Below are 15000 nucleotides of genomic sequence, written 5' to 3'. Positions count from 1 at the left end.
TCCATGGACCGAGTCCACGGGGATGGTCTATGGACCTGGGGTCCATGTTTCGTAGACGTCCAGTCCACAACCTCGTTCCCAGGGTCTCGATTGTAACAGTCTTTGTCTCTCTCCTCGTCGACGAAAGAGACCCTGGGAACGAGGTTGGTCCAGTCCATTGTTAGCGAAGACTAAGGGTGTTTTTTGAGAAACATTAAAGTAACGTCAGAAACCGATAAGGGTTGAAACGTGTAACGCGCTTTTACAGCTTCCGAATATTCAGTGCGAACTGATTGGCTGAATGTTTCAGTGCTAAGTACCATATTTGGAAACCCCTCGCTCTTCTGGTTCCAAATATGGTACTTAGCAAATTGAATATTCAGAAGCTTGTTTCTTAGCACACAAGGGGCCGTTACACGTTTCAACCCTTATGGGTTTCTGGTAACGTGTGGTAAATACCTCAGAGACAAGAGGATTTACATGCAAGTTCATTCTTAGCGAAGACCTGCTAGAAAGCGGGTTTTTTGACAAACTAATATTAAAGTAACTTGTGACAATCTTCATTCGTACGTTCCAAAATGAGGCTGACAAGAATTCGAATTTCAAGAATTCGAAAATTAAATAAATCGGTTCCTTTGATACTTCTAAGGAAACGTAAGTCACTTTTCTTAGCTCTCTCACATCCGTTCCCATTTGTAGCGAAAAATTCTGCTTGCGGGAAATTTCTCATTTTGCTTTTATTTCGTCAACCATTGAAAGATTCAGTGTAAGAAGCTAATCCGTGTTGTGCGATCTTTGCTTAGCAGGGGAAACGACTTGAAACAGTCATTGAACAATCAAATCCCTCTAACGGAATTAAAACGGCTTGAACACAGGCAGACGACCCTAAGGATTCAAGGCCGCCTGACACCACGTTGTTGATCTCGTACATTTACCGTCATTTTGCAAGGCTGCGTAGTCTTCAATGATTTAATAGGTTTTTGGGACGCTTCGTTTTCCCCTTCTCACTAACACGTTGCCAAATACAAATTTGGCCCATCACTAGCGAAATTGCACAAAATGAAAGGCAAGACTGTCAATAAAATGGATTTTCGCAAGGTTTACGATTTGTAGTTTTTATGGAACATTTTCCTTGATCAGTTGAATCAAGCCCAGATTACAGTAAATGTACGAGATATAATAACTGTGATGAAATGGTACATGAAATGAATCATATGAACTGCGGATATGAAATCAAGTGAAGCTACGATCTTCGCAGTTATGAACGCAATTTTTACAATCGTAGAGAAGCCTGGTGTTGAACCCACACATGACCAGCTCCCAACGTCAGTGGCTTCATAGCTCAGTTGGTTAGAGCGTCACACCGGGATCGCGAGGTCACGGGTTCAAACCCCGTTGAAGTCCTGAATTTTTCAGGCTTCTCTACGCAATTGTAAAAATTGCGTTCATAACTGCGAAGATCATAGCTTCACTTAATTAATAACTGTATTAAACAAGGTGACGTCACGTTTCCTCGAATCTTCAATTTGGCGACACTTTGGGGGGACCACCGAACTTCATCAAGCTATTGATCAAGATTCACCCTCAAGTTAAAGGCATCACCTCTTGGCTCTGAGGAAAATCTTACAAATACTCATTTTATTTATCAGACCCTCGAATTCTTGTTGATATACTGAATTTTAATGCCACGAGGATCCCGGTTCTCGGAAGTCCCGAAAAACATTTCAGGCCTGTGAAGCCATTGGTGAAATCTGCCATCTGCCTGTTTTGGAAAGAAAGTTGCTCTTTCACCTGAAAACATGTTTAACAAAATAATCTAACACACCCGAAAAAGGCCCGCAAAGTTAAGGAACTTCCAAGAAACGGGCCCCAGATTCGGATATTGCAAGTCCCCATGCATGAAGCCAGCGCAATCTCAATAGTCCAGCGTTAAACTGGAAGACAGAGGCCCCCTTCTCAACTTCCCGAATGAAGGCTCGATGGGTATTTGTCAATAAGCACTGCACGTAAATCAAAACTGGCCAATCAAAAGGAAAAAAAGTACCTATTTATTAAAACAAAAATTACTCCACTAGAGGTGGAAAAATTGACTCATTTTCTTACAGAAAACCTAATCTTTATATTAATGACGGGGAAAAACTATGTATCGACCGTCCAGAACCGTTGATTATACGACATACTGTTTTGAACTAATATAACTGACCCCTTACAATGAAGAACTTAAAATAATTTTCTAGCTCTGCATAAAAGCTGCAGAATATGGCTTACACGACTCGAAGAAGTGTAATGATCATCCCAGTAGCGTAACAGCTTCAAAGGAAAAAAAATATATGAGTACGGATTTTTTCAGGCTTCTTTGCAAACGAGCAAAATTGTTTACTTAACTTTAAATTACTGCAATGATCATTTTAACTACCTAACTGCATTAAGCTAATTCATCGAATTCTTTTAACATTCCACACAAGTTATATGTATATATGTATTTAATAATATTTTGTAGATTATAAATTTTTAATTTAGATAATTAGTTTTTTCACAAACGAAGAGCCACCATGTGGAAGTGTTGTGAAATAAACCTTTTACTTACTTACAAAATTAATTTATCATTTACTATTGGGAGAACTGTCAGACGGCGTGTATTGTTTATAGTCAGCGAAGACTTACAAGTCGTTTAGAGATCTTAGAGATCTGACGCGTTCTTCTCAGTTTTTACAAGACCTCGAGGGCTGGTCCAGAAAGGGTTCAAATCTGCCGTCTTACGGTAACAATGACAACAGAAGGTTGGCACTTCAAACAAACCAATCTATCCCACAAATGCAACATTTTTGAGCACAGAAAGCTTAATCTAACTCTGATTTGACTTTTATCCAAAAAACGCGATACCCTGAAGTGCAAGGCTTTCAAATTGATGTTTAGGAGCCCACAGTGTTTGTTAGTGATGTTATTGGGCAGCTTACGTGCTTGAAGGTCAAATTCAGCCACAGCGCTCAACAAGCACGGTGCAGGAGTTTTGAAAAAAAAATTGAGTTGAGTAGAGTAACCAACCGTTATCATCGCCACGATTTGAAAGAATCTGTCTTTAATTACTTCCATTCAGAGGAAAAAAGGAGCGAACTTCTCTGAATGAAGAAGCTGACAATTTTCATTGGCTGTCGGTACTCACTGAAACCACTGCTACATGTAAAGTGTACATTATGATTACCTAAATCACACGCATCCAACTTAGTACTTGTCTTCACATTCAACTAACTACTTAGCAAAAATTATTTGTATCTTTACTGAGCTTAAAAGAAAATCTACTACTGCATTTGTTATACATGTAGATAGACAAGTTCTTTTCAGGCAATCAAATAGCCACAATTGTCTCTTCAACGCCTAATAAAAACAAAAACAAAAAATGACTGTTGGTAAAAATGATTGCTATTTCCATGTGTAGCAACAATACAAAATAAACCCTAACATCTACCTATAAAAACTATCAGCAATGACGGTGTCTACGACTTCAGTAAGAGGGACAAACTCACTCTCCTAATTAAACAAGACGGCGTACTATAAAAGGGCTTGCTTCACTCTGCTTTTGTTTGAAGTCAATCAAGCACAAGATGGTAATCAACAAACAGAAACAAAGAAACAGAACCCCTATGAGGTATTTTCAGTCCGAGAAAAGGGGCGAGGGCTTAAAAAAAAAAAGGGAACGACAATAACATATTACTGAAACATTGCCATTAGGGGCTTTTTTTGTGCACAGATTATTGCAACCTCGTTCCCAAGGTCTCTCTTGCAACCGGGGAGGAGATCCTGATATACACCGGTTGCAAGAGAGACCCTGGAAACGAGGCTGAAATTATCACAGAGCTCTGTAAGCAACCACGGTTGATTGACAAATTATCTGCATGTGCAAATGACACCACACCTTTTATAGTGCACCTTCGTGTTTAAAGGAGTCAGCCCTTGTCACGAGTGTGGACAATTACTGGTAGGTCTCTTCAGGCCTCTTACAAAATCATAGCATTAATTATTTTAATCTTAGTCTTTTTCCCAGAAAAAGGTAACTTTGAACTTAAGAAATGATGTTTGTCGATACACATACATGTCAGTTGTTGCTACAAATTAAAAGAAAGTGACCACTTAAAAACCTCTGAAAAACTGAATCTCACTAAAGTAGGTAGCAAATTCAGGTGAAAAACCCAGCAATTTTTGCTCTCTGCTAGATCTCATCGGAAACCCAGAATTTTAAACCTAATCCACACTTTGGTTTAATCTTCCTCTTCACAGTAACATTACCAGTTAGTCTTTTCTTACCTTGAGTTGTAACGCTTGACGACTGGATACTCTAACAGAGCACGCACTGTGGGACGGTCTTTTGGATTATCCTGTTAAAAGACAAAAGAATCTTCTGTTTTTTGGATAAGGAATGATCTGTAACCCAGTTTCCAAGTAAGATTTGTTTCTTTACAGGAGAAAAACACAAGTTACCACGGACTTAGATGAAATGAAAAACATTTAGCAACATTATTTTCATTTTTTTCCTTACCGAAACACAAGCTGTTACCATCTTTGCAAGCTCTGGATCTAACCGGCTCAACTCGTTTATCTGTTGAAGGAAAATCATTTAGTTTGAAAAAAAATTGATTTTGTCAAGTAGTCAACACATGCCACATTCCCTTAAGGATTAATGTTCTTGTTATTGCAATTTCTCATAATAATCATTCACATTGCACTTTATGTCCCATCATTGATTTCATTATGTCCTGGATGCATGGTACCTGTAATAATGCTACCCTACCTTTTTCTTAAGAGTATCCCGGGTTGGTACCCCTATTGTCAATTCAATCAGAAAGCAGCCCATGTTGTAAACATCTGCAGGTCGTCCATGTGGTAGACTATTCAAGACCTACAGAATTTGAAATACAAGGTTCAATAAATGTTTACATTCTAACAACTTAGTGTTTCTGCACCGTGTCAAAAGGGTAAGTAGGCCAGAACGTGAGGAATAAAACACCCAAGAACCTGCCACAAAAAGAAGCAATGGAACTACAGAACTGTCATCCTCGTAAAAAGTGAGGGAGTTTGTGATGTTATGATAATTTTATCAGTAAAAGGAATTTCATGTTAGGTTTTTCAAGAAAAAAACAAAAGGTTAAACTTAAGATCTCCCCAAAACATCCCCCATTACAATAACATACCTCTGGTGCACTGAATCCTCTAGTCCCCATAGGAGTGAGTCCAGGTTCTGTCAATTCTGATGGAATTCTTTTAGCTGAATCGAAGTCAGCCAATAGTGCCCTTCCTTCCTTGATCAACACATTCTTAGCTGAGAAAAGATTAACAAGCATTCTTTACTTTAAAATTAATGCTATTCTAGAAGGCTACAATGGTTAACCCTTTGACGTCCAAACTGGCCTAAACTGGCCAGACTTAGTATTTTACTCTGTCTAACGCCAAATGATTTTCCTCGTCAATGGGGAACCCCTCGGAGTCAATGGGTTTACTGTGGTTTCACCTTTTATCGACAGCTGACAAATTCAAGAATTGGGCAAGTAGAGGTTTTTTAACCATTTTCGTGCACCTTTCATAAGTTCAAAATAATATCTGTGGTTTGGTTTTCTATCAAAAATATACTGTAGTGGTAGCTGAAGGACTAAGTATAGGAATTTGCAATTTTGCCTGTCACATCTGAATACACGTGTGACACATATACAGTACCTCTCAGACCAAGAACTCTACAGTAATAATTATTGAAGGCAGTGGAAAAAGAAAATGCTGAAAGCCACAGTGGTTAACTAACTGTTGACCAAACCATCTATTGAAAGTTAGGTCAAATTTTATGCACTACTCAGAAATTCTTCAATGTCATTCATCTTTTCTTTGTTGCACTTCGAGTCAGCTATTCTGTTTTTCTTCCGTGTCCTTTTTGCTAGTAATCATCAATTTTCCCCCCTGGTACTACTGACCTTATTATGTTCTACAACATTGTTTGTTGCAAGTTTTTTTCTTTCTCATTTCTGGCAATACTCATGGGAGTAACAGTGAAGTGGCATTGGTTTCAATAAGTATCGACAGCCGACAAAAACGTCTGCTAAAAAGCATTGGCCACTTCTCTTCCTAAATTGAATTAATTAATTAACATAGATTCTTTCAAACATAAGATTAAAATTCATTTTGACAATGAAACCTCTGCTAAAAAAATGCTTTGGCTAATCAAGCCATCTTCAGGGCAAAACACAAAGAACTCCATGCTTTATTCTTTAATTATTGGGAATAGTTTTACGGCACCCAGAAATTAGGAACTAGGATTGAGAGACAGGGCCTCTAGTTGATAAGTTCTATCTTACGACCTGAGAGTGTAAATATTTGCAGACATGAATACAAATTAAAGAAACTCTCTCTCCAGGCTCAGTTCCTAAAGCTGCTGTTACACATTGAATCTTTTAGCCTAACTTCTGTGCAGTAGCACAGTAAAACAAATTTCAGCAGGCGTTGCACCGTGTAACATGGTTGGTTTCATGAAAATTTGTTGAACTTCAGTTGTGAGACAAGTTTCAAGAAAAGTATAACTGCTTTCTACTTTTGCAAAGGCCACAACGATCGCAGAGGTGATAAAGACCACAGTTTCACCATGTAACACCACTCCGTGAAACTGGCCTTGCTGCGTGGTATTACGCTACACTGTGCAAGTCAATCAGAAACCGGTCAAGGCTAAGGAACTAGTATCAACTTGTTTTACAGGAATGTAGTAACAGCATTTTGAGACCAGTTTCAACCTTTTATGTTACATGGTGCAATGCCTGCTGAAACTCATTAATTTTTGCAGCACAATCAGACATACATTTCAGCTAAAAGTTTTAACATGTAACAGCTTTTTTTAGAGACCCAGGTTCTTTGGTCCAGCCAAAGCTGAATCTATGACCCCACTGCATAATACATGTACTCCGATGCTCAATCACCTTTTATATCTTTATGAATAACACCCAGATCGTGGAGGTAGACCAAGCCATCAAGAACCTGAGGCCAGTTAAACATAGCTTCATCAACGGAGAGTCGACCTCCTGGAATTTTCTTCATGTAGTCGTGAAGGGACTCCTCTATAGGGAAAAAAAGCCAGATAAACTTTGAATTACTCAGGCAAAACATAGAAATTTAAATTCAACATCTAGGCGCAAGTTGTTCAAAGGCCAGATAGCTTTATCCTGTGAATAGACACTATATTATATAGACAGGAGTGTTTTACTGGAAAATACACTACTCATAAAATCATATGTAACTACATCTGGGACCCCAGTGGCATATTTTCCACATCCTCACTAGTGAGGATGTCGATGACATCATTTCGCCCCTTGGTATGGTTGTTTGTGTAAACAGTCGAGGGATACATGTAGATTTGTGAACTTCTCTGAAGCTGGGATACAATCCTTCTCTGAGAAACAAGAAAATGCTAACACCAAGAAAACTTCATACAACTAAAAATTATTCAAGGAGATCCTTGCAAGTGGAGAAGAAATGCGAAAATTGAAGAAATTCCTGCCACCAAGCTGCAAGAATTTGTGATAAATTTGTGCTCGGTGTAAGAAAGAAAAATGGTGAGTAAAACACTCCTGTCTATATGATAAAAAGAAAATTACAATGGCTTGCATTGAAGATATGAATTTTATTTTCTCATGTTAAAAACAATACCATTTACCCGCTGCACTCTCTCATAAAAATTATTGTTTTTAACACTTGGAATAAAATTCATATTTTCTTGCCGCCTTGTAATATCCTCTATACACCTGTATCTACAGTATAAATGACTTATCCACTGTATCGTGGATACAGTGGATAAAGTTATCCACCCTTTAAACAACTGGGGCCTTCAGTAGCAGGTTACAATCTCATTAACATACCACACTTTTCCATGAATATACACGCAAAACCATTGTTGCCTCTAAATGTTCCACCATAGTGCTTCACTATGTTGTGGTGATCGCCCAGAAGTTTGTAGATCTCTACTTCTTCTTTTTTTATTGCATAATTAGTCTAAACAAATTTAAAAAAACATGCATGAATAGATCTGACTTGCAAATCTCATGAGCTGTGACAATGAAGTCACCATGCACACAAGTTTAAGCCTTAGCTCTGAGCTTCTGACAGCTTTCCAAGACAAACATTCAGTAAGTTAAGTATGTGGATGGGAGACCTCAAAATATATGACTCACTATGTCAGAAACAGGACCGAAAATTCTATTTTAACACTCAAAAATGCGAGCTAAGCAAAGTACAGGTTTTGTTAGCCTGCTTTATACAAAACATATAATTATTGCTGAAAAAAAAAAAATATTGATACACAGTTTTTAGGAAAAGCAAAAGGACGTTCTCAGGAATTGTCGATCCAGAATAAAATATTTTGCCATCAGCAACAACATTTGTAACATGAGAACAACCAATTTTGAACAGTGAATATAAAAAATGTGACCGTCCAGATGAAAAGGATGCTTAACTAAAAAGCATTTCAAGTGCGTTTGTGTTTGAAACGCGTTTGAAACTGTTTGAAATGTGTTTGAAACTATTTGAAACAAAGGAAAAGGTGTTTTATCTGTGTTTGAAGCGCCAACCTGTGCTACATCTGTCAACAATGAACATAATAATTATTATTACTGTCGCATAATTATTCCATAAGCGGAAAAAATACAAGTAATTTTCCGTTTCATTTGTTTCTCAAAAGTATCCTTTTGTTTTATTCAAGCTTGCCGTTTATACGAAGGAATCAGAAGACAACATGTATGCGTTTTTTGTTTCCTAGCAAGCCGTGGAAGATATATTGCTGTTGAAATAATGTCATACCTTTTAAAATGATGAGTGAGAATTCCGTGTAAACGGTGTCACCTGGTTGGGCTCTTGCGTGAAATAACTGTTCCGTAGAAAATTTTCTCAGAGGAAACATAGAGGTGGAAACATAGTCTGCCTTTCCAGTGACATTTCAATTCATAAAACTTGGCTCTGCCGGTAAAAATGTGCATGTGGAAGCGACGCACGAAACGATGTCAGCTGGAAAAATACCAGCAAGCCGAAGCCGTTAGTGTGAAAGACTTGACAAAGGCTGCCCTCCGGAGAATCAGTAGCTTCCATTCAAACCAACATTGAAATTTTCATAGTACGTCCGTAACTTCTGCCATTGAAACCACTTTCAAATTCACAGTCAATTTTATAAACTCGCTAACAGGAATATTTTGAAATACCTGAAGGGATAACTTCAACTGTTGAGATTCTCAATTCTCATGGGCATTCTCTTCGTTTAAAACAGTCCACAATGTATTTCCATTTCCTTAGAAAAATCATTAAAAGTATAAACGACACATAGCGCACTAATTGGAAACACTGCAATTTGCAGAAAGAATTTGAAAAAGACGTCCGAGATTACAGGCTGCAGTGTCGACATATATCTTATTAGCTGACCCGTATCGCCGCAAGATATCATAATTTGTTTTTTCAACGGGCCTTTGAAACCAGAGCCAAAAGGAGCAGGATACTTGTTGTTTTTACTGTAAAACAATCGGAGTGCCTTATTAACCTCTTCTTTTTCGCCTTTCAAAGATAATTTTTATGCAACTGTTTCACTCGTGTGAAGTTTATTACTTGTACAAACAAACCTTGTCACATTGTCACGGTTGCCTTAGCACCCCTATCTTGAGACGTGACAATTTCCTAAGCGAACCTCTTTCCCTATGTCTGTCTTCAAAATATCATCATTCGTTATCTTTTTTTTTAAAAACTTAACTCTTACGAAAATTATTTGCGAACATGTACCGTAAACTCTTCGGTAAATAATTGCGCGGCATGAGATATGTCTTGGACATACAGCACATTGCTTTGATAACGCAACAAGAGCAAAACCGGTGGATGACGTACGGCCCATGCAGAGCAGGTGTGTACACCAAGTTCTTCATTTATGTGAAAAATGAATTGTTGCACATTTGCCTACAAAGAAAATGTTCGATGAAGAGTGTTGCGTGAAGCACAAAATTGTGGCCACAAAGATTTGCAGCATTGTGTCATATGTGCGTGGAAGAACTTCATCTGTTGTATATGTGCTAAGACTAATCACGGAAAGGACTTGAGATCTTCACACTTGATAAAATCATGCAGGCTTTATTGAGTCAATGTTTTTGAATGAGTACTTTCGTTCATTTCCATTTTTAAGACCTTTAAATTATTTAGCTTTCAGAAACGTTTAGAAAAAAAGTGAAAGTCATTCATATTTGACAAAACTTATAAAGACTGATCTGCTATTCATGCAGAAGAACCGACAGGTAACATTTAATATTATAATCATGCACATGTTAATTCTTCTGTTTCAAACACAATGAAATGTGGCACTCGCCTTTGAAACGCGATGAAACGCTTTTATTTGACACGCGTTTGAAACGTGTTTGAAACGGTTTCAAATGCGTTTAAATTTGTTTCAAACAGTGTTTGGGAAGAAATGGTCTAAGTATCCTTTTCATCTGGACGGTCACAAATACCATCAGCGAAACACTTTGGGAGGTTTTTGCTATGTTCAAATAAATCGCAAAATCGAAAGTGTCCTTGAATTCAGCAGGCGTTGTGACCATGTTACCTTGTGTGTTTACTTGCCAAAAAAAGGATACATCTGTGTCAAAATGATCGCAAGACACTGGGTTTTGTTTGTTAGTTCAGTTTTTTTCCCTTTCAAGTGTTATAAAGTTTGACAAGAAATGTGCGAATTCAACACAAAGCTCACAATCGCCTGACTCTCCTAGACAAGGTTATTTATCGCCAGGTAATTCTATCGTTTTGGAAACAGCAGCTGCTTTATTCTTCATCAGCAGGGGTCCATATTCATTTTCTATCAAAGTCGTCAGCCGGGCAAAAATGCGGAAGTATAGAAAATGGTCGATAAAATGTCTTGTAACTTGAGCAGTTGCGTTTTATTTCACACTCTCATAGGAAATTACAAATTTGTGACCCTTCACGCAAACAGGGGGCTTATGAAAACTTCACATTGATGCCGATTTCACGGCAGACAACTGTGAAATTATATAAAGCAAGCTGAACTTCCGTGAAATTCCTTTAAAACAGCGTGAGCTTTGCATGAAAATTTATCATACCACCATGAAATAGTTCACGCCGTGGAAAAAAAGTCCTCCTCAAAATTTCATTACAATACGTTGGGTTTGGATTTCTGGCAGATTTGCAGTGTAAAAGAAACATTGACGTGAACCCTTTGATGATCATTAATTTTTGTCCACTGTAAAGTTGATTTAACTCAAGTGAAGAAACATTGCACGCCAGCGAATGGATTTTGCGAGCATGTGAGTGCTGAGCATTTTCCGGCAAGGACGAGCAGTGATCCAAATCTCTTTTCCAGATCACCAAGCATAATGGGTTATGAGCATTAATCTTTGGGACAACAAGGAAATCACAGCAACTCACTTAATAGTATGTTTTATTTAATTGCACCAAATGGGGCGAGTAACTGCTCAAAATACCAGTGTCTGACATTTGCAGACTGTAGACTGCCTACAAATAGCACTGATAAACATTATTTAAGTCAAAGAACCCATTTCAAATAGCGCTGATAAACATTATTTAAGTCTAAGAACCCGATTTAAAACGGTTAGCATTTAGGGTTACTCTGCAAATGTCAGACACCGTCAAAATACACTTAAATCCAAACATAGCAGTACGAGTACTTTTTCCAAGAATCCGAGGCTGCGAGCAGCACGTAAATTTTATGAGAAAATTGAACCTTATTCCCCAAAATTTGCCAGCACTTTTAACATGATTTTCTGAACATTTTTGTCAAGGTTTGTATTTCATTGCAGTGAAAATTAAAATTGCTTACCATTCAATAAATTGAGTCAAGAAATTGACACATGGTATCAGAGTAATGTAACTAAAGAACCACTCCGAATCTCAGGGCTGTGCGATATTCCGAACTCAACTTATTCGTCAAAATTATAATATATTATTTGGTATGGAGACGCTTTCTGTTAAATTGTAGACACTTCTCGTCACCTCTTGCCGGTTTTCACTGTCACACCATCATCAACACAGTTCACCAAATAAAGTCAACGATCAACAAGATAAAAGAAGATGAATATTGAAAGCGTCTCGCAAAGGTTCAGGTCTGTGCGATGTTTTGTGCGGGAGATATTCAAAGAAACGTTTTACTCCAAATCAAATTTATAATGCTTTGCATGGATACACGCAAATATGGCGGCCGAAAGCAAACAAACACGTCATCGAGTTTTGCCATAAAAAGCCTGTAGTCTTCAGAAGGCTCATAAAAATCTATGTAGGTACATATTCTCATGCAAGGACTGTTCAGTTTGCAAAATCTCAGCGGATAAATCACCTTTTTAACCTATGTGAGAGCATTTTTGGCCACAGACCCCGATCGGGGGATGTAAATTTCATTGCGTATTTTTGACCAAACCGTTGATTATGCAGAATTGAGGAGAATCCCTCGTATGGGGCCTAGTGCGCTTTTGGATGCTTTGCTCTCCTCCTACACTGATTTTTTTCAGTGTATTTGATTTTTTATACTACTGGAGAAACTAATAAATAAACTGTTTTGCTGGGTACCGTAATTCGTGCCAGTCATCATTTTCATCCAAATTATAGATCGTTGTGCCATCAACAAAGCAAAATAATGGTATGTACCAACTTCAATTTCGCTGAAATTAACGAAATGGCGCCCCATAAAAACTTAAAACTTTTCACACAAGAGAAGACAAATACTACTATTCAATTTCTGAAAAACATTGTTTATCCTTGTTTATCGCAATTTTAATTCCAAAATCAGACCACAAAATTTTCCTGTTATTCTGGATAGCAACATAATTTCACCGCGTGAACATGGGTGAGTCCATGACGTGACTCCATTATTTTCAAGGTCTTCGATTTCACGCCATGAACTTTTTTACTGAGCATAGTGAAAAGAATTGGAGCAAGAGTGAACACACCATGAAATTTCAATTTCATGGGCCGTGACCGTGAAATCTATTCACTGTGAAATCCATAAGCCCCCTTTTCGCATGAAAGGTCACATTTTGACTCTAGAGTATTATGTTATTTGCACCGTGGGAACCCAATTTACAGTGGTCCATATCTGCCACGGTAAAACTTGAATATAGCTTACATAGTTACGATTCAAAGAACCAAAATTTCGACGCTCCTGTCTAGTGACTTCCCTTTGTATGCTACAAAGATTTTGTGTTTTTCCTGTTTGTAAGCAGCAGGTTCTGCTTCAGTTGTTTTCCTTTTTGCCCAAGGTGGCAAAACACCTTGTACCTAACGCCACGTTATCAGCTTACATCACAAGTCACCCTTTGCTCTTTGCTAAACGACTTGGTGACAACCATGTCAGCGGTAAGTTACAAGAAAATTGAGACTGCAGTCGTTTCATTAAATATACTGCATGGTCAAACATGGCACCCAAACTTGAGAATTCATTGCTGAGGAAAGCTGCATGTTTATTCCTTATTTTCTGGAAGTTTCCTTTGAACAAAAAGCGATCAGAACGAAAGTACATTCTATATTATAACATTTCATGGCATTCATGAAACAACATTTATTAAACCTTCACTCGTCCAATGGATGACCTCTGGAGTTAATACCTTGTCTGGGACGACCGGACGACCGCGAATACAAATTCTTGCCAATTTTGGCACTCATTTTGTTAAAACTCAAGCACGCTTCCAACAGACCTGTTTATTTTAGTGATTTATGCATGCGCTGCAAGCCTATTGGCACCACGGACACTCATACAACCCGGTGACAGTGTGTAGTGCACAAAAAAGAAAGGAACAACAGCTGAACAAGGCAATTAAGAAATGAATGGATGAAGAGAAAGGGCAAGGAATGTTGCAAGAGTAGATTTAACGGAGGAAAGAGATGACGATTTGCTTAATATTTTATTGACTTCTGGGAGTGAGACAACAGATTTTACTCTGTCTAACCGCAGACAATTTTACTCATCAGTAGAGGGTGGTTCAGGAAACAATGGGATAAAGTACTTGAGTCCTGGATAAAATACAGAGGCTTGCCTAGAATTGGTTCCCCACTGAGGCAAATTAGTACATTGGCATCATGTGAAGGATGACCTGACAATAAATTTTTAATCAAAACAGCCTCACTGTTCATTCTAATTTTATTCCTGGAATGTTGATATGCACTTTCCATGCAGACTGATTTGCACTGGATTAATCATGACATAATTTCAAAAGTGGGAAATCACATTTTTGGAACACAATCTTGTAGCCATGATCATCCTCAGACAAGCTCCTTAATTGAGGTGTATTTGCATTGTCTTGAATTTTTACGTGGCTATGTGTACATAAACTTGAATTGGCTTTACAAGCATAAACAAATAGAGATGTATTAATAGCTACGCATAACCGTGAAAGTTCAGCGAGGTTCAACTTCATTGCATTTTATTTATGCGCGTCAGGCCAATTCAAGTTTACACTGCATAGGTGCATGTGTCAAAATTTGCATCAGTGAAAATCCACCTTAATTATTTTATTGAACTTTGAAATGAACACAGACTCCCAAAAAAAAAGACTTTACCTCCTTAATGACCACCTTGTTACTCAAGTTTGACTGACAGTAGACTTGGTAAACTTGGCCATAGCTACCTTCACCCAATTTAACAATCCTGTTGACATGATAGTCGATGTGTTCCTGAAAATAGCTGCCAGTCTTACAGGGAAAAAAGAGAGGAGTTCTGTTGAAAAACAATAAATTATTACCAACCAGAAAAACTACATGTATGACAACTTCAAGCTGCACTTTTTGATAGGTATAAGTGCCAGTGTGACTAAAACTTCTACCTTGGCGACTAAAATTCTCCTTTAGTCGCCAACTTGGCGAGTTCAATTTCTGACAAAAATAAAATGAAGGTGATTCAGATTACGGAACACCTGCGACTGCTTTACTGCTGAAAAAATGTGGATCAAATCAAATCAATGTCTGTTTTCCATTTAAAAATGTGGATTTTGCTTTCAACATTTCAATGTG

General features: G+C 37.9%; 1 protein-coding gene and 1 non-coding gene across 2 annotated transcripts in view; one reads left to right on the top strand and one right to left on the bottom strand.

Moving 5' to 3' along the window:
- Positions 1-1310: 1310 nt before the first annotated feature.
- On the top strand, positions 1311-1383 carry Trnap-ggg (transfer RNA proline (anticodon GGG)). The gene has a single exon. It is a non-coding gene; the product is annotated as a tRNA-Pro (tRNA).
- Positions 1384-2937: 1554 nt separating this feature from the next.
- LOC137975487 (serine/threonine-protein kinase 4-like) overlaps positions 2938-15000 on the bottom strand; it is a 36006-nt gene continuing 23943 nt past the window's right edge. Inside the window, exons 2-9 of the mRNA XM_068822605.1 lie at positions 14551-14707; positions 7863-7995; positions 6927-7064; positions 5166-5293; positions 4766-4873; positions 4514-4573; positions 4282-4352; positions 2938-3354 (exon numbers count right to left, since the gene is read on the bottom strand). Coding sequence (XP_068678706.1) covers positions 3348-3354; positions 4282-4352; positions 4514-4573; positions 4766-4873; positions 5166-5293; positions 6927-7064; positions 7863-7995; positions 14551-14707 — 802 coding nt within the window. The 3' untranslated portion in view covers positions 2938-3347. The remainder of the gene's footprint in view (positions 3355-4281; positions 4353-4513; positions 4574-4765; positions 4874-5165; positions 5294-6926; positions 7065-7862; positions 7996-14550; positions 14708-15000) is intronic.

Source organism: Montipora foliosa, chromosome 11 (genome assembly GCF_036669935.1).
Source record: "Montipora foliosa isolate CH-2021 chromosome 11, ASM3666993v2, whole genome shotgun sequence".
Taxonomy (NCBI): domain Eukaryota; kingdom Metazoa; phylum Cnidaria; class Anthozoa; order Scleractinia; family Acroporidae; genus Montipora; species Montipora foliosa.
The sequence above is the reverse complement of the archived record's forward strand: the minus strand, read 5'-3'. Positions and strand labels throughout refer to the sequence as shown.